General features: G+C 39.7%; 1 protein-coding gene across 2 annotated transcripts; it reads left to right on the top strand.

Annotated features, from left to right (window-relative positions):
- Nucleotides 1-1,349: 1,349 nt before the first annotated feature.
- nptx2a (neuronal pentraxin 2a) lies at nucleotides 1,350-17,408 on the top strand. 2 transcript variants are annotated; one of them, XM_077211647.1, is made up of 5 exons: nucleotides 1,350-2,258; nucleotides 3,592-3,808; nucleotides 7,972-8,216; nucleotides 12,439-12,618; nucleotides 15,749-17,408. In XM_077211647.1, the coding sequence occupies exons 1-5, from the start codon at nucleotides 1,833-1,835 to the stop codon at nucleotides 15,974-15,976; spliced, it is 1,296 nt and encodes a 431-aa protein (XP_077067762.1). In that variant the 5' UTR covers nucleotides 1,350-1,832; the 3' UTR covers nucleotides 15,977-17,408. The 2 variants fall into 2 exon arrangements, with proteins under 2 accessions (XP_077067762.1, XP_077067764.1); XM_077211649.1 differs by having other exon boundaries at nucleotides 1,788-2,258; nucleotides 3,595-3,808.
- The last annotated feature ends 3,406 nt before the right edge of the window (nucleotides 17,409-20,814 follow it).

The raw sequence follows: 20,814 nt of genomic DNA, 5'->3' as shown, positions 1-20,814 counted from the left end.
CCTGAAACCCACATGTACAGCTTCAATGTAGTTGGCTACTTATTTGTCAGTGGAAAAGAGATATGTATATATAGATGGAGTAAATTGGTTTTCTTCTACAGTTGTAATGATGGGTTCATGCTCTCCTGACTTAGCTCTTTCTACAAGTTCTATGATATTTGGCCTTGGCTGTGAAATGGATTCTGGTCTCTGTGGCTCTAACCACCCTCTGCCTTTAAAGAGACAGAATTGAGCTCACGCTCATGTTGGTTTGCTCAGCATTTGGACAGATCGATCGAAAATGCAGTATGCTGAGTGTATTATCTGTGTATAAGTCTGGGATCTTGGCTCAAAGAAGAGTGAGTAAATGATGAAGGCAATCTCATGTTGTTTGATTTTCTTTTTCCTTTTTTTTTTCTTCTGGAAGACAAAAAGAGAGCGGTTTAGCAGAATGTCCAAGCATCTCTTTTCCATGCAGTGAGAGCATATATTATAGTGACCATGGCTTGTCAAAGGCCTAAAAAATAGTCCATGCACTATATTCATGTCTATATCGTAAGTCTTCTAATCGTAAAGTTATACAAAAGCTTTGTGTGAGCTCTGCTGTCATATCTCTGAAATCTCCTTTGTAAATGCGCTTATTTATGCTTGCAGTGATCACCTACTTTTTAACTAGATTGGTAGTTTTCCCATTACTTTTTTCTCCACAAATATATTGTCTTCACACTTGAGTTTTCTTATAACAGAACAAATGTAAGAGTGAAAGAACGTCCAGTTTAATGTAATGTAGCCTAAGTATCCGAGTTGACCAAATAATATCTTATATTATGTCTCCTATAATTTGAAAAAAGGGGAGGCTCCTTGGAGATTTTGTATCCATTGTCATCGGTCTTTGAGATAACATAACTTTTGAGATTGCTGATGTAGATTTGACTTTTACAATTGCTTGCTTTTAAGCCATGTTTCAAGATATCCTCTAAGGAACTGTTATATCTCATCACATTCCACTTCAAAAAACATCAATGTTCCTACAAATTCTCTTGATTCGAAGAAATTGGCTGTAAGGGAGACCGTTATTCAAAGGGATATAGCCTAATGATTAAGTTATTGTGGTTTTTAATAAACCAAGTTATTGATGGTGTATTAAAGAGCTCTGCATCTACTCAATCCACTGTTTATTCAACCCGACATTCACGGAAGGCCAGAAGAAAGAAAAAAAGCCACGGCAATATAATTTACAAGCGTGACTCGCATCTAGCGCGAGTAAGTGACGTAAATGAAGCTCAGTCAATCCGCGCGCTCCTCCAGCGGAGCCAAACTGCGCGCGCCGGAGTCTCTATATTAATCCGTCAAAGCGCCGCTGTCCGTTCAGCACCACTGAGTGTGTGAGGAGAGTTCACGCATTTAACGGTAGAATCCTCTGGAAATCGCTCTTCATTTGGACAGATACTTTTTTTGAGTGTTATTTTGTTAAAGTGACAGTTTGACGCGTCTGTGGGAAGGACTCCAACAGTTTGTTTAACATTCTGACTGTGTGAAGAGAGCAGAAGCGCGCGCACTCGCTTTTTTACAGGAAAAAGCTTTGGGTTTGCAGGCCAATTACAGCAAATCTCTGTTGTTTCGGTTTAGATTTGTTTTTGAGTGATTTTTATGAGCGCGTCGTGGAGCTCTAACTGTTTTTTTTTTTTTTTTTCATTTTTATTTAAATAACACTCGAATACATTTTCAAATATCTGGTTCTATATTGGAATTGCGTTCTTTTGACACTAAACGTCATTTTTAGTCCAACTAACTGAATTGACTCACGGTTTGTTTGTTTGTTTGTTTTAGTTTTGAAGAGAGAAACGGCCGTAATGAGAGTTCACTTCGTGGCTCTGCTGCTTGTATACGCGTCAGGGAGCGGGGAAGTGGCTGGCGCGAAAGAAAGCCGCTTCGTGTGCACTGCAGTGCCCGCGGGCGCCGATCTCAGTTGCCCGGTTGAAACGACCAACCGGGTCCAAAGCACCAGTCCGCAGGAGGAAGAGTTACGGAATACTATCATCCAACTTCGAGAGACCATCCTGCAGCAGAAGGAAACTATCGTCAGTCAGCAGGGCACCATTAAAGAGCTCAACTCCAAACTCGCTCGCTGCGAGGCTGAAGCCAAGTCGCGAGGGAGCGCGCGCAGGAAGGATTATAGTAAAAACACGATGGGCGATCTGCCGCGTGACCCCATCGAGACCGTGGAGCAGCTGGGAAAGACCATGCAGAGCCTGAAAGACCGACTAGGCAACCTGGAGGTGAGAGTTTATGCGTATGGATAAATGGACACTTAAGAGCATTTTGTGAGGAAAATAGAGCTGTAATGATCTGTGAAATTTGGTCTTGCTTATTTGGGGATGCATGATTTGTCAAAAAAGGGTCAAATGAGCCATGTTATGTGGAGGGAGGGGCTTTTCCTATTTGAATTCACATTATATTTTTCTTTTTAATTAAATATTAATAATGAGCTCGATGGAAAGCTGAGACTAGATACACGTTCAGCAAAAAAAAAAAAAATTAGGATACTTATTTGAACTTATTGGAATGTTTTGTTTTTACTCGCGGGATATATTACGGATTGTTGCATACAAAATACAATTATAGGAAATGATACACAGAATTGATTAAATTAAATGCACCAATTGACAAAGCCATTGGAAGATTATATTACTCAACTGACAAATCAGAACTGTAAATAGCCAAGTTGATATAAATGATTACCCCGACCAATATATTGATCGCTATATATAAAAAATAAATAAAAAAAAACTTCATACAGGATCATTGGGTCATAAGGAATAACTTACTAGTTTCCACCTTGGTAACGACATGAAACACAATTATTTTACATAAATCACTTAACTCTAAACACGTATTAAACTTATTAAATAAAACGGACCCACTTTAATTGCTTTAATCGTTAAATGATATTTATCTTACCTGTTAACCCACCCTTAACCCTACATACCAAATCCTGTGCCTAATCTTACCCGGGCAGTATCCCACATGAACATGAAGCACAATGTGCCTAACAGTTATTTTTTTATTAATTGATTAATAAATGATAATTGGTCATTCTTTGACGTGAGTACATAATAAAGACACCTAATACAAAAAAGTGACCATTTATTTATTTACTTGAATACTCAGAAGTTAAAGACACCTAATACAAAGTGTGACCATTTATTTATTTATTTATCTATTTATTTATTTATTTGAATACACAGTAGTTAAAGACACCAAAAGTGTGACCATTAATTAATTAATGTATTAATTTATTTGAATATACAGTAAATAAAGACACCTAATACAAAGTGTGACCATTTATTTATTTATGTGAGCATACAGTAGTTTAAGACACCTATTATAAAACTGGACCAATAAAACAATTAGTAATGTTTTGGACCATGGACCAACCTATTTAACTACTAAGATGTAAGAGCCAATGTATACTCCTTTAAGGCGTTCACCGCTAATTCAGCATCTCACAAATCCCCAGCAATTTCATTTTTGAAAGTATTTTTGGCTACAACTGAATAAGCCATTTGCAAATTGAAGCAGATGAATATTTTGGTTTCCTTTGTCCTGCAGCAGCAGATGCGTACCAACACATCAGGTGGCCCATTTCCCAGCGAGCTGAGAGACCTGCTGAAGCGGCGTCTGAGTGACCTGGAGAGCCAGCTGCTGACCAGAGTGGCCGAACTCGAGGACGAAAAGAGCCAGCTGTACAACGAGACGACCGCACACCGCCAGCGCACAGAGAACACCCTCAACTCACTGCTGGAGAGGATCACCGAGCTGGAGAAAAGTACGGCATTCTCACTGATTAATTATTCAATCCGTCATGTCAAATGAGACAGAATTCAGAATTTTTATTTCACCTGCTGGTCCTCAGTATGGGATAGGAACACTAGTCGAAAAACTTTCACGCTCATTGCGAGCGCCATGCACCGCTTTGAACTCAACATGAAAAAAAACATTGCAGAAAGTATCACCGAAGGGCAACGAGCTTATAAAAAGAGAGAGCATGAGGTATACACAGATTCACAGTGAAAATATGCATTTGAGCTTAGAAGAGAAAACAGTCAATGTCAACTGTTTTGATATATCACAGAACAAAAGCAGTCCTTGAATGGAAAGCATACTTAATAAACATCGCATGACAGGAAACTAAAAGTATTGGAAATAAAACAATAAAACAAACAATGCATTAAAAAAAATCATGTTTAAAACTTTGAGGTCAGCAAGAATCTCTTATTCTCACCAAAGCAGCAATTATTTGATCAGAAATGCAGTAAAAACAGTATAATTATTACAATTTAAAAAAACTTTTTTTATTATAATTTATGTTAAAATGTCATTTATTCCTGTGATCAAAGTGCCTTTTCAGCATCATTACTCCAGTTTCACATGATCTTTCAGAAATCATTCTAATATGATGATTTGCTGCTCAAGAAACGTCTCAGGTTACGACTGTAACCCTAGTTCCCTGAGAAGGGAACGAGACGATGCGTCGATGACGGGAACTTGGGAGGCCTTGGGAACGCCTTCGTGTGATTACCTCTGAAGCACGTATGTCAACTAGTCCAATGGAATGAATGAATGAACACCACGGGCGGGTGACGTCATGACCAGGAAAGGATATAAGCACATCCGGTGCGTTACTCGCGTTAGCTTCTAGTGCCGAAGCAAAGTCGATCGCAGGGATGCAGGAAGTATGGCAAGGCGACGCATCGTCTCGTTCCCTTACAAGGGAACTAGGGTTACAGTTGTAACCTGAGACGTTCCCTTTCGAGGGAACTCGCCATGCATCGATGACGCTTTGGGAACGAGAATACCCAATACGCCGTACTTACAAAATGCCAGATGATAAAACTGTCGGCAAACTAAGTAAAAAGCACCTGGGGAAGCATCCAGCTCCAAGCTGTAAACCTCACGAATGTGAGCGGTGAGGACCAGCCCGCCGCATCACAAACGTCTTGGAGAGAACTCCAGATAATAAAGCTTAGAAGCCATACTCCTAGTGGAATCAGCCCTGACCACCCAAATGGTTGGCCAGATGACTCACAAGCAAGAAGAATAGTCTCGACTATCTATTTGCCCAATAGGTTGGATTTTCTCGACAGAGAAGTCCGATGAACATAAGTGTCCAGTGCTCGCACTGGGCACCAAAGGTTCAGCTTTTCCTGGTCCGATAAACGGGGGAGGACAGAAACCTGCAGCACAATAGGCCTCGGAATAATGGTAGGCACCTTAGGAACATATCCATGTTTGGGGTAAGATTGCCTTGGCCATCCCCAGTGCACTCAAGGCAGGTGGGGACCGAAAGGGCCTGAAGGTCTCGACTCTTAGAGGGACGAAATAGCTAGCAGAAAATAGTCTTAAAAGAAAGAACTTCTCTGAGACCAAATCTAAGGCTCAAAGGGAGCCCCAGATAGGCCTTCTAGAACTATTGCAAGGTCCCAAGCCGGCACCCTAGTGCAAGTTGCAGGCCTCAGCCTCTAAGTGCCACGAAGGTAAACGAGTGATCAGGGGGTCTCGACCCAAAAATGTACCACCCATCAGGGCGTGGAAAGCCGCAATGGCCGCCACGTATACCTTAAGCGTGGAAGGAAATAGACCTGATACAAAGCGTTCTTGCAGAAACTCAAATACTGTGTATACAGAGCAACAGGGGGAAATGCTTACAGACATAGCCTCGGCCACGTCTGCACCATAGCATCCAGCCCCTAGGGGGCTGGTTGAGTGAGAGAGAACCAGAGTGGACAGTGCGTCGTATGCTGAGACGTGAACAGGTCTCACGTACAGCAGGTCAAAGAGAATCACATTGGACGCTGCTGCCCTGAGGCCTAACAGTCACTGTTCCAGAGCAACACATGATGGCCCCTCAGGTCTGGGAGGAGATGTCTCAGCGCATTGACGACGACCATCATCTCTAGGCAAATCATGTGCCAAGAGAGATGATGACTCCTCAACAAACCCTGAGCTGAGCGACCTTCCAATACCGCTCCCCAGCTGGTGAGGGAAGCATCTGTCAAGATAAGAAACTCGATGGCAAAGAGCTCCCAACACCGGAACCTGGGACAAGAACCTTGTCCTGCCGCGTGAATACTGCCGCGTGATCTTGATTATACAGAATGGGTGTCCCCTCGGTGAGAACCCTCTCGTCCTGAGCCACCACGGCGGGGCCAGAGCTGCATCTACGCACTTCATGAATGTGCGGGGTGATAGAGCTAGAGCGAAATGAAGTCCCTGATACTGGTGTTCTTTGCCCCTGAAAGAAACCCTCAGGAACCTCCTGTGCTGAGGGAGGATGGGGATATGGAAGTATGCGTCTTTCAGATCTATCGTGACAAACCAGTCCTCGGATCTGACTTGAGTCACGATCTGTTTGAGTGTCAGCATCGAACACTGAAGCATTGACCTCTCTCCCCGGGCGGAAGAGACCGCAGCGCGGGCTTCCGAGACCGGAGAGAGAGCATGGATCCCTCGTGGAAAGGGAGGAGATAGGATCCGCGGACCCGTCTCCAACCCCGTAAAGAGATCCTATTTGCGATCCACAGGAATGCATTCTCCGCGCTGCCTCGGCAGACGCGGGTCCTGCACCCTGAGAATCGCGAGCCTGGCCACTTCCCTCGAAAAGAGACAGGCGGGAGCGAAGCGAAAGCTTCTCACAATGTTGGCAATCAGCCAAGGCTGATACCGCATGCTCCACTCCCAACACATCACACAAAGCTCAAGTGTGTCCCTACTCGTTAAATAACGCGAGAAGGGAGAACACAGAGTTTGTGCAATTGTTTCCATAGTGTGTATATATATATATGTATATATCAGACAGACAACAATAAATATTCACAGACAGTTTTGACACAGAGCGCTTTGCTGAGGCACAAAAGCTAACGCGAGTAACGCACCGGATGTGCTTATATCCTTTCCTGGTCATGACGTCACCCGCCCGTGGCGTTCATTCATTCATTCCATTGGACTAGTTGACATACGTGCTTCAGAGGTAAAGACGCGAAGGCGTTCCCAAAGCGTCATCGAAGCATCGCGAGTTCCCTCGAAAGGGAACATTTCTGATTATTATCAGTGTTGAAAACAGTTGTGCTGCTTCATATTTTTTTTAGAAAACTTGATTTTTTTCAGGCTTTTTTGATTAGTCCAACGTTCAAATGAACAGCATTTATTTTGAAATAGAATTTTTTTTTGACATTATAAATGTCTTTAAAAATAATCAAAATCTTAATTAATCCAAACTTTTTAACTGTGGTGTAAATAAATATGTCTGAAATTCAACCCGGGTGCAAAGTTGGTGCAGTCATTTCAGAGACAGAAATAGCATGCATCATGCAGAGCGCTTGGAAATCATTGGCTGCACTTTGAAAGGTCAACGTAGAAACTTTGAACACTTGACCAGCGCTCAACACGGCGTCAGGGGAAACCTTTAACTAATGCTTCACTGCATTTTGGGCCATTTTCATGCAGAAAATGTTGTAGGATGAAACAAAGGTAACACTGTGGCAGATTTACTTGGCTGTGGCATTTTTATTTGGTGGAAGAATATCTGCATGTAAATGAACTTGCTATTTACAATCATTTGTTTGCCTTTATCGCTCCTTTTGGCCTTTTTGAATGTGGGATTTATGCAGGCCCCATCTGTTAGCATTGGATGGACACGTCGTCCTGCTGTATTCAGAATTCAGAGCAGCGCTAGCACATTTGCAAAGCGAACGATTAACGAATGATTAGCGCCAATGCATCATCAGCATCTTTCACCTTACATCGCCCCAGCATGTCATTTCATATTAAGATAATTACATGAGCCTGTGTGGATCACTCATTTCATTAATCGAACCTGAAAGCATTACTCAAATTCAATTTGCTGAAATCAAATGAACACCATCTCTGGTCAGCACTTTGCATCTTCTTCCTGTCCTTCAATGCAAACTTCTCTCTCGATCCTCTTCAAAGGTAACAATGCATTCAAATCTCCAGAGGACTTCAAGGTGTCTCTGCCTCTGCGCACCAACTACCTGTACGGCCGCATAAAGAAGAGTCTGCCAGAGATGTACGCCTTCACCGTGTGCATGTGGCTCAAGTCCAGCGCCAGCCCTGGAATTGGAACCCCGTTCTCTTATGGTGTCCCGGGACAAGCCAATGAAATTGTGCTGATAGAGTGGGGAAACAGCCCCATGGAGCTCCTCGTCAATGATAAGGTGAACTCACAATACGATACTTCAAGACATAAAAGGTTAACAAAAAATGTATTTGTTTAAAATGTTACATTTGGTTTTACATTGTGTGTGTAAATGAATATGCTTGGACTTGGTGCTGATAACCCAATGCACAGGACAATGGTGACCAAAAATACTCATGATTCTGAAGCTGTACATAGAGAATTATTTTAGACAAATATGCTTGCACTCTGTCACTGACTAGATATATTTAAAATAACGTAGGCCACTTTTTACGGACATAAGAATTTTGGTATTATGAGGACCCATAAATATCCCCCCATTGCATTATTATATTCAACATTATAGTAGTTTAATGTAGTACTGACACTTATACTCTGAAAACTTAATTTTTTCCTCACACAGTAATTATGTTGGGTGAACTATCCACAATACAGAGTGTTACTTTCAACGATACATATTGTTGCATTTTTTTATTGCAATATATTGTGACACGATATATTGTTATACCGCTAGTAGTACCTATCACTACTCTAAAGTACTGGACCTTTTAGGGGTACGAAGTTGTCCTTTTAAGGGTACTGCCCCAGTGAGAAGCTGTTGTAGCCCTTAACATTTTCTAACAGTGAAGTCAATATATACCAAGGTAATATAATAATCTCATAACATCAAAATCAATGGAATTTTATTGTTTATTTTTTCTTGGAAATAACACTAAATATGATTAATGGTAGTTCATTCAAAATGGTCCTTAAAGGTTCCCCAAATAAAATTATTTCCCAGCCGGATTTCTATTTTAATGCATGTGCATGAAGGGGCTTGAACATCAAAAGCTAATTAAACATCCCTGCATAGTGAGATATTATATTCCATCTCAAAACATTTTAAACAGCATTTTACAAATGTATTACATTTATTGTGTAGTTTTCATGACCTCGTGTTAATTGAGACTACATGGAATATTTGTAGATTTAAAAATGAATTTGTCTTAGCACAGGACCATTAAAAATGGACTAATGTGCCCAGGCAGTACAGTATAAGTACAGAAAAGTTTTGAACCTGTATGTGTTTAGAGACATTGTAAATTGCTCACTCAGAGGATTAACTTTATCTACAGTAGATGACACGAGACGCGTCACATGAGCTCCATTTGATTGAAGTTAAAATGCTCTCAACTTTGTTGAGTTTCTGGACACGTGAACAGGGATTAAGATGTAAAAAATATAGCATCATAGTTGAAGACAAAAGTGCCCAGTTCTGCTTATCTTCATAAATCCAAAGGCTAAATGGATGAGTCATGGCTGCTATAGATAGATGTAATGCTAGAAGTAGGGCAATTTGTTTTGCCCTTCCATCACAACTTCCTTCCGTGTCATTCACTCGGATGTACGTCATTGCTCACGTTATGCTAGTGTCCACTACTTGCGGAACCCTTGCAATGGGTTTAAATGGAATGACCTAAACTCTCGATCACTTGTGGATAAATTAAGTGCGAGCACTGCAAGTCGTTGTTGTGATGTCACAATTGTTGCATTGTGGTCTATGGATCTGACTGAAGTGTACATGTTAAGGAGACTCGATCCCTCTTTCAAAATCGCAGGGTCAAGGGTCTGTCCAAATAAATCAGACTTTTGTGGGGAGGGACTCATATCTAGAGACCAGAATGTAACAGAGACTTTTTTCTAGAAAGTGTAAAAATGTTTTGAATACCCAGTTTATACATCCATCGTATGTAAAATACTATATAAAGATATGCATGTAAATATATCTTAAAATTAATTAGATTACCTAAGAAGTTTACCTAAGAAGTTCATCATATTATCAATATTGGATATTTGGATATTATTAATATTGGATATTTTTCAAATGCATGAGGACTTTGAAATTATATTTTTGCAATTAGATTGTTTTGTACAACTTGCGACAAACCCATTTCGTGAAAATACCCTTAAATATCTCTGAATGTTTTTGACCATAGATAAACACACAAACACACACACACACACACACACACACAGACACACACACACACACACACACACACACACACACACACACACACACACACACACACACACACACAATGTTTTCACCACAAAAGGTTTTCCAATGCACTTTTAATAAAATTGATGTTAGATGATTAGTTTTTAGAGGCTGTTGTTGCACAAGACCCTTGATGATTTCAAAGTTTAGCATTAAAGCGCACATAAATGAATTAAATATGTCCTCAGTGGTTCTAAATCAAGAATATGAAACTGAGCTGCTTTTCTTTGGGGAAAATTAGCTTCCAGTATCTCATTGGTAAATGAGGTTAGCATGTCTCAGTGACCACGGATGCTGTATCTCTAGATCCTTGTGGAGGAGATTGTGAGTTATTGCCGTCACTGGTTTTTGTTGAGTGTAACCTGAGGGTCTTGAGAGAACGAATAAGCTCTGCTGCCCTGCTAATTCCCCTGATACCTCACTCAGGAAGTGTCAGTTTGGCATCTCGCTTATTGAGAGAGGCATCTTGCCCCCCAGCCCTGCACAACATGCATTATACATGTACAGTGTGTGTGTGTACGAATGTGTGTATACGTCAAGCAGGATAGAACAAGAAAGTGACGAGGATCGAGTGAGATATTGCCATGCTGAATCTGATTACCTGTCGAGTGTGTCTTCAGTCCTTTTTCTCAATCCAGTGAATATATCACACCTCAGTGCTTTGTTACTTCTCTCTGAATGTTGTTTCTATACTTGCATACTTCTCCACTTAAGTGCATTAAGGCCTTGGTCTCAAGGTGCAGTAGTTGTCAAACTCAATGTGTGTCTAGCTTGGAGTTTGAATATATAAATTATTTTAAAGTTTGTTGAGCTTCAGATACAACTTTATAGCGGGGAGTTTGTTATGATGATTCATCGAATCACTCCATATCCTTCCTTACTCTTTCAAGCTTGGTCCTTCCTCTGGCTCCCCTAAATTTGGAATTGTATCACACCAAGCAATTTTATGAAACTGGGTACAATGTGCAGTTGGTCCTTGTCCTAGTGATGAAAAGAGTAGTTTATTGGACCCTAATCTTTTAGACCCAGAAATTATGACCAACGCAGAGAAGCAAAACCACAATAATATAGCATGGTGCGCGAGTAATACCGAAGGGCGTTCATGAATGATTTGATCCATCTGTGTTCGCCAAAAGAGTTTTAAAAATGCATACTATAGTGGTTGCTATGCACCTCATTATGAGCTTACTTTATACAAGTTGTGTTATGTTTAACTTAATCCGTATGCAGCAGTGATAAATCGGATAATTTTACTGAAGCCGGGAACACACTTAACGACTGAAAGGCTGATTATGAATGTAATTTGATACTTACGACTGATCACTGCCCAAACTTGCCGAGTCAGAGACTGTTGCATTCAATCGGCGTTCACAGTTCACATCAGTCAAAAAGGTTAATTGTCTATTGACAAATCAAGTTATGTAACATTTATTTATTTAGCACTTTCTATAATACAGATTTGTTTTAAAGCAGCTTCATATTAATAAAAAACCTGTTGCGAAATCTGCGTGCGGACCTTTTTCGCCCTCATACTGAATTCTAGATTGCATGGATTCCCATTGAAACTACTGGATTTGAACAAACCTGGGTATTAAATTTGGTGCGCAACACCTTGTTCAGGAAAGATTTGATATTGCAGTTCTAAGCAATCAGACTCATACACTATGTACTCAACCGTGTAGTGTATGAACTTTATACGTTTATTTAGTTTTTCAACATCGGAGTCTGATAGCCCCTCCCCCTACACTACATAATTAAAGCTCTGACAGTGTCAAACGAGTTCATGAAGTGTCCAACGTTCCACACTTAGTTTTTTTTTCAATTAAATAAGTGCATCATCCCGGTACTTAAAGTGCACTTTTCTTTTTTGAATTGTCAGTGTGAACGCACTACTAGTGGACAAGTACGCGATTTGGGACGCACACCTACAAGATTTGGGACAAACCTGTAGAATTGCTTTTAAGCATGGACTAAGCCATATCTATGGGAAAGTATATTGAAGGGACTTGAGTGTTGGACTCAACATAGACAACCGCCCAGAACAACTTTATCAACCACAAAGGACACCCAACTACATAAGAACCTTGGAAGCCATTGTTGATCCGTAGTGAATAATTACTGTGGTTACTTCCTCTAGAATATGCACTTATTAGGATCAGTTTGCACTATAACACCCATGGTTTCAATCGTTCTGTCACAGGTAGCTCAGCTTCCCCTCTCCGTGAGTGACGGCCGCTGGCATCACATCTGCATCACCTGGACAACCAGAGATGGCTTCTGGGAGGCCTATCAAGATGGAGAGAGACTAGGGACCGGAGAGAACTTGGCCCCCTGGCACCCAATTAAACCTGGAGGAGTCATTATCCTGGGCCAAGAACAGGTGAGAGAGAGGACGTAAAAGAGCTGATCCCTCGTGAGGAACACATGCAATGATAATAATAAGTCTTCACACGCGATGATGTGAAGACGTCACCTCAGCAGCTCTGAGAGCTCAGGGACTTCTTGAGAGATGTGTTACATGTGACACAGATAGCAGGCACACAAAATCTACATGTGACACATAATCTGCTGTTCACCTACACTGAACTACTCTGATAATTGAGAGCATTCACAGTGCTTAACAGCGCTTGAAAAGACACAATCTGTGACCTAAATAGCTAAAAGTGATAGAATAATTGCTCTTAGATGGGTCATCAAATTTGTATTTTATATGTAGCACTTTATACAGATTGTACAGATTATGTAGATTGTTTCAAAGCAGCTTCACAGTAATAAACAGGAAAATAATTATTGTTGTAGAATCAATCAATAATGAAACTAATTAAATTCAGAGAATATCATTATTCAGTTAAATTTGTTCAGTGTTGTTTCAGTTAAGTTCAATACATATTTAATAATTGATGAACTTTGCAACACTGACACAAGTTCAATTCAGCTATAAGCAGTGCTACTGTTCTCATCCAATAGAGTCAGTGCAGTCAAATCGATAATCTTGCTGAATCTTAATTGTCTTTCTGATCCCTGGGTCATTCCTGTTGCACAGAAAATTGGAGCTCTTTAACTTATAAAAAATAATATGCTTGCATTGTAAGTTACATATTTCTATAAAACACTTTTAAAAATAAAGGTGTCAAAAATATTTCAGTGAACAGTTCTTAAAAGAACCATTTATTTCTTAGTGTGAAGAACATTTTAAAATCTAAATAATCATTTTTTTATTTTATTTTTACAAAGAACCTTTCAGTTGCTATATTTCAATCCAAAGTTGCGAATTGAACTTCATCTGGAAAATCATTTGGAAAATCTAAATTGGAAAATCGCTGAAAAAATTTGCGAATAAAACACTGTTTCCATCCAGTGATCCGAAGAGAACAAAATCGTCACTTCCAGAAAAACTGGCACTAGATGTCACTAAGAAAAATTTAAGTTGCGGCAGCAGGAGAAGCCACTGTATTTAATAATTTTGTAAATAACAAAATACTTGTGCCTCAGAGCGCGCAGACAAGACACAATAAAGTTATCTTGCTTTCTGAGGCGGATGCTGCTGTTTGGGAATACAGTCGTGTTAACAGTTTTCAGGTAATACTGAAACCACTCTGATGGCAGACTTTGCTCTGGCGTTTCAGAACAACCAAAACAGCATTTCAGATGCTGTGCAACAAAATCGTTTTACTGGTTAGTCCATTTATGCCGTCCCATTGCGAAGTCACATGTCTTTTTTGATGCGCATTGAGGAATTTATTCGGTAAATGTGTTTTCATCGTAGTTCATGTGCATGTTTCCTTATCAGATAAAAAGTTTAACCGACTCAATAAAGCGACTTTGTTTTTTATGCATATTTTTCACATTTTTAATAATTTTCAGTCCATACAAGCTACATTTTATTCAGACACCTAAGGATTGATCCTATGTCCTTGGCATTACTTACCATATTCTACTAAACTACACACTCTAAAAAATGCAGTTCGTTTTGTGTATCGGTTTTCTCCACCAACAAAAATAGTCCCACTACGGCCAAAGCATCATGCTTTGAGTATCGCCAAGAAATGCACAGACTGAAAGCCTTGATCAAACTATGTATTATAGCAAGTCCACAGGATTTTACCCTCTGAATTTAATGCGTTTTTTATCATTCATCTCAAGGGCCATTCGGCTTTTTCAGTTTCCGCTCACCAGTCACCGCTCGAGTGATTTTGGTTTGGAGTAGTGTCTGTTTCAAATGTCTGTAGCATTACACTCAGTGTGTTATTATTCAGACAGCATGAATTTTACAAAGTATGTAGACAATATAACTTACTTCAACTCTCAGCAAAATTTCCCATTTTGAGGATTTCTATGTAGTCCCCGATAAGGTTCCATCGGTTAGCATTAGACGGCTAAGCCTAATTAGACAGTAGACAGCGAAGCTAGGGTTTGGATAAGAGCTTCTGGGTCCCAGTTGCTTATAGCTTCTAAAAACACAGAATTTCGCAAAGCTACATCAAAATCAACCAATTAGTGGGTTGCCTGAACAATTATTTCACCCTCATATGAAATTCAAGTACTCCTAATAAAATTAATGGATTTTGTCTATGAAAATGTGTCAAACAACTGTTAATGCGACCGTACCGTACCTTTACTTGAAGAAATTGAATCTAATGCTTATGGTTAGGGTTTTGAAACAAAACCCTCTACGTTTGGTGCGTAACACCCTGTTGAGGAAAGATGCGATATTCCAGTTCTAAGCAATCAGACCCATAGACTTTTTATATAGTGAGAAATTTCAGGATCATGCCTGTTGGGACACGATGGAGGAAACAGAATGGTGAATAAATGCTGTAAAAGTGCTTACTTTCTCCAGAATATGCACTTTTTAGGCTCATTTTCCACAGTAATAAAGCAGTGATTATTTGATTACTTGATCTTAACTGGAAGTTTAATCAGAATTAAATTGTTTTCTCAGGCTTCAACATAAGACTGTGATTAACTTAAAAACACAACCCACATGGCAGGACAGTCAGAAACACAATGGTTTCCCAGGCATCATGTAAGGCTTTAGCGGCAGTGCTGTAAAGGAGATATGAAAGAAATTAAATGAAAGACAATTTTCTCAGAGGGTTTTACAGATTTTACAATTGTCATACAGATAAAAGACAATACTACCTATCAAAAATTTGGTGGTCTCAAGATTTTGTCTTTTTTGAAAGACATTGACATTTTTATTCAGCAAGGCTCATTAAATCGATCAGAAGTGACAGTAAAACGTGTTTCAAAGATGGCCGCCGGGTGAAATCACTTGTCTTAAAAGGACTTTGGCTTGTAAGAGCTTGAAAGAGATGTCTTTCAAAAACAAACCTAAACTTCAGAATTGGTAGTATGTGTATATAAAAATAATCAAATAATCTAGGTAAATATATATATATATATATATATATATATATATATATATATATATATATTCCAAATCTAGCTGAATAATTTGACTTCACTTATCACTACTTGTGGTTGACTAGTGTGCTGTTATTCCACAGGACATCGTAGGTGGGAGATTTGATGCCACTCAAGCTTTCGTAGGAGAGTTAAGCCACTTCAACATGTGGGACAGAGTACTGCGTCCTATAGACATCTCAGCTATGGCCAACTGCTCAGCCTACATGCCTGGCAACGTGGTGCCATGGGTCGATGCCAACGTGGAGGTATTTGGAGGTGCCACAAAAGCAGCATTGGAGATTTGTGAAGACCGTCTCTTCGATTCCTAAAGACACGTCTGTCGGTTTGGAAGCGTTCTCGTTATAGAGGTAACACGCGTTCCGAAATTGCTCTGCGAACTTACAGAGAGACAAAGACAGAAACACATGTTTACATATTTTCACATAATGGATTATTTCGTCCTCTATTCTGCTTTATGTTTTTTGAGACTTTGCTGTCAGCCTGACCAATGACAAAAAAAAAAAAACATGAAAAAAAATCCAGTGCACATTCAAGGTCAGAATAGAGTATTTGCAAATCTAGCTGAAGTAAATATTTCTTGTTGATATATTTATGCTTTACTCTGTGTTGCGTCCTTCCAAAACCTTTTCTCTCCACAAACTCATTGGTATTTTAAGATACACAGTGAAATATGGATTTTTTGCTTTGAGCTTTTGTCATGTTGTTTATATGTTGATGCCCTTCAAACCACTGGGGGGATATAAAATTAAACTGCATAGTTTTATCATGAGCTTTATGAAACATGAATGAAGGAGCTAGTCTGTGACTTTGCCCATATGGAGAGGCACTCAGACGGAATCTGTAATCCAAAGATTAGTTAAAATCTTCTGACATTTTGAGCAGATCTGCCATCCAGAAACCTTAAAGTAGCAAATCTGCCGAGGTCTGACCCGCAGCTCTCAGAAGCCCCCAGGGGAAGGTCTGACTGCGGGACAGGACGGTCTGGCTGAAGGGCTTCACCTTATGAAGCTCGTTTGATTCTGAATTACAAATTTAACATGTGGTGTCTTTGAAATATTTGTGAACGATTTTGACATTCAGAACATGAGATTAACTATATGAGAACTGTACGGGGAATGTGTGTTATACTTTTTTAATAATGTTTTATTGTGTCAGGGTTTTGTAAATTACCTGTTTAGACCCTCGCACAAAGCACTGGGGCGGGGGGGGGGGGGGGGGGTATTTTCTGTGGAGATGAAACAGAAATACTGATAGGCACTAATGAGGTTGACAGCGCTTGCACTTGCCCAAAGCGCATGAATGTCGGGAAGTTTGATTTATCTGACAGTCTGATACTACAAATGAGTGAATCTCACGAAACCTGTCAAAAACATCCCAAGGCCATCTTTCCTTTCGAAATCAAAAGAGCAAAAAAGAGAAATTCTATTTTGCATTAGTAAGTTAGATTTCTTTCATTTTTATTTGATTAAGCAATTTTTTTTGCATTATAAAATTATTTTCATGACAATTAAGCATATATGCTTGAATTATGTCAGAAATAGAACAGAACGTCAGTTCATATTATTTTGTTCATTTGTCTTGATTCATCGTGCCGCATCCAGTGTAGACAGCATCGCTGATTGTAATGGGTTCTGTTTGCTTTTGTCACATCACTCCGCTCGTGTCCGGTGAAGACACAGTGTAAATTGTATTTTTTAACCAAAACACCTTGGAATAAACAGGATAAAGATCAGAAACAAAGGACCACACTATGTGTAAATGTATAAACTAAACTGTGGCTATAAATGCACAGGGCAATCAAAGGAACTAAACTAGACATAGGTGAGAGCAATACGAAATTGTAGGAACAAAGACATATGCTGTGTTCACGCCATGTCAGAAGTACCTTAATTTCGAGATGATGACACGTGACGTTCTACTCAAAGTTCCTCACATCCTTGGACTGGGGCTGCCTCCCAAATCCCATACTCCCTAAGGTACTTATTTTGAATAATTGATTAGTTCATGGCTGCTAAACTAAGTATGTTATATGAAGTATGAATGTAATCTGGTAACGAATGCATTTATACCAGCCTCGTTTCACTGTCATTCACAAATCTTTTCCCGTGGCCTCATAGTAACGTATGCACACTTCAGAATCTCACAGGAAGAAGTCATGTGGGTTCTTTTTGGTTACTCTTTTATGAGTATTTTACTCTAAACTTTACTCATTTAGGAAATCAAAGATGAGTTTTAAGGGATAAAATTTCTTTACAATTTTAAGCAGTACACAAAGTACTGAGTGGAAAGGGTTGCTGCTGCTACATGACAGCATCTGAAACGTCTGTGTATTTGAGAAATAGTTCATTTAATCTGCTTCAACACCGCACAAGCGTCACTATAGCAAGCAGAAAGTGCCCGACCTCACGTCTCCATTTTCAGCTCTTCCCGACTGCAAGCGTCAACGCTCGCCAATCGGTCCAGCCGAACTCGAACGCACCTTATGACTTTCTAAGGCATCAGTGTAAACGGCCAAATGAATCAACGGTGGTCACATGTTACAAGTAGGAGCTCCCAGAAATGTCCAGTTTACAAGCTGTAATTGCGAGTTCTACGTGGACTTGAATGGCGTGAACATGGCGTAATGGCGTGAACATGGCGTGAACGCACCTATAATCAGTAACCAAGGAAACTGAAACTAAACAGAGCGAAGAAACAGGAACTGAAGAAAACAGAACAGATTTTCAAAATAAAAGTCCCCATAACAGAACATAACTATGACTATATATATGCTGTAAAGTGTTTGTGAATTTTTTATGTAGTACTGGTAGTATTTGTTAAATGTATTTGTTTGCTTTTTGAAATTTGGTTTTCACTATTTTGAGTAAAGGTAATGTTTCAATCATTTTCTTCAAATAAAAACAGTATTACAATAATTCCAATAAAAAGAATCACCCTTGAGAATTCACCCTTTGAAAAAATCTAAAGTAAAACATCTGAAAATGGAAAATGTGCTTAATATCATAAAAAAAGAAAGGAAAAAAAAAGAAAGAAAATAAAAAGGGGTAAAGGTCGTGAAAACAGGCTGTTTTGACCTGGAGATGTTTCCGTGTGATTCTTTGCTGGTTTTCTTTGTGCTTGATCTATTAATGACGGCTTCTTCAAATTGTACATTTGTGTTGAAGTAGAGCAGTGCAATATATATGGGACACTTTATGTAAATGTGGTCCTCTGCATCTTTTCTGTGTTTTCACATCTAAATGCACCGCTGGGCTTGTCGGTCTCACTCCGTCTCACTGTGTTACATGGATGTTTTCATTTCATCTTCCAACTTGTTGTGCACAAAGGCCAGATCAAAGTCTGGGAAATTCACTGTGGTGCAGCGTTCTTACACAATAGACACTAATAATGCATTAGTGTGTTTTCCTTGTTGATACGTGTTTGTATTTGGGCTACAAGAGCTCTACTGCTCTACCGAAATGCACTGGAATTATATAAAACACTTTTGAATACTCAGTGTCTTTCATTTGAATGTAATCTACTGCTACTTTGTGTCATAAATGTACCTAGAGAAACAAAAATCTCTTATGTAAATGCAATTTGATCTGTTATGCTGCCTTCAGGTCCTGTTAAAATCATCATATGTTAAGTGATGTATGCGCGTGATGAAATAATGATGTCGTAATGGGAACCTCCTAATTTTCAGTGGGTGTAAATTAAATAATCATGGTGGATTGACGTTGGCCATGATAAGTAATTGTAAATGTTGACGGCACTGCGTGTGTATAATTTTGTTGATGAAGATTAGCGATGAAGTTTGGGTAATGCATTCCCATCTGATGCAAAATTCCCATCATTCTCTGTGGCAGCACAGGAGTGAACCGATGAAGCATCAATTAGACACCTAATGTGCCTCATTTACGCTTCATTAGCTTCCTGTGTTTATCAGGAATATTGAAAAAGAGAAAGAAACTTCAAATAGTCCAATGCGTCCATGTTATTCGGACCAATTTCCAAACACACAGGTTGAAACATCCCGGGAGGACTTGAAGGCAGCATTAGGGCAATGCAATTACTTTGTTTATAAACTGATCTGATTTTGTTTCAGAATGTAAAATGATATTTTTGTCCAAAAATGAATGGCCTTTTCTGAGCACCAATTGTGCTTTCTGGGTTTTTCAAGGGTTCAACACCTAATGTAAGAGGTGATTTAATGTTGAATCTCTCTTTTCTCGCATACAGAGCAACCTGGGTATGGTTCAGCATAGAGGAACAGTTGAATGTCCTTCTTCACCCAATAAATGCAACTGAAAACCACATATCAGACTTCTGCCTCTGGGAATATTTTAATATTTTACCGTATGAACACACTTGCAGGGAGTGAATCTCTCTTGTGATTTGTTAGTATTCTTTCAATGCATACTTGCTTAATAAAAGTATCAATTTCTTAAATAAATAAATAAAATCTCCAAACTAAAGAAGTGCCTACAAATACACTACCCGGCCAACCTCTTGATGGAAATCACAACATTTATATCCATCAAAAGGTCCATGAATTGTTGGTCAAGATCTTGTATTGACAAGCACTCTAAAGTGTCATGGCGGGGAACAGAACACAGGAAGCAATAGCAAGTAACTCAATTTATTAATGACCAAAACAATGACACGGGCGTGGAATGGTAGCGCAGGGACTTCGATGGCCAGAAGTGATGACAGGAACCGTGAAGTGGTGAAACACAGAAGACGGAATCCACACAACCCAAACGATAATCCACAACGAAACGACAATCCACGAAGAACACGAACACCGGACGAGCGGGATGACAGGACTGGAACACCGACACAGGAGACATCAAACAACGATCTGACAAAGAGGACAAAAACCGGTGAGTATAAATAGGGTGAGGAAATGGACTGCAGCTGGTGGTGATATGATGATCAGCTGGAGCGGATCAGGTAATGACATCACACTCACGCCCACAACGCACGTGCATTCATACCACAACATAAACACGAGACGAGAAGGAACCAGAGAATAGTATACCGTGACAGTACCCCTCCTCCTAAGAACGCCTCCTGGCGTTCTCAGACTCCCTTACCTGTCGATTGTAATCATCGATAAGGGAGTGATCCAGGATGTCTCTAGCAGGTACCCAACTTCTCTCCT

This window comes from Siphateles boraxobius, unplaced genomic scaffold (assembly GCF_051911475.1).
Source record: "Siphateles boraxobius isolate OS27281-9 unplaced genomic scaffold, OSU_SipBor_1 66, whole genome shotgun sequence".
In the NCBI taxonomy this organism is placed as follows: Eukaryota; Metazoa; Chordata; class Actinopteri; order Cypriniformes; family Leuciscidae; genus Siphateles; species Siphateles boraxobius.
This window is presented reverse-complemented; position numbering and strand designations above follow the sequence as displayed.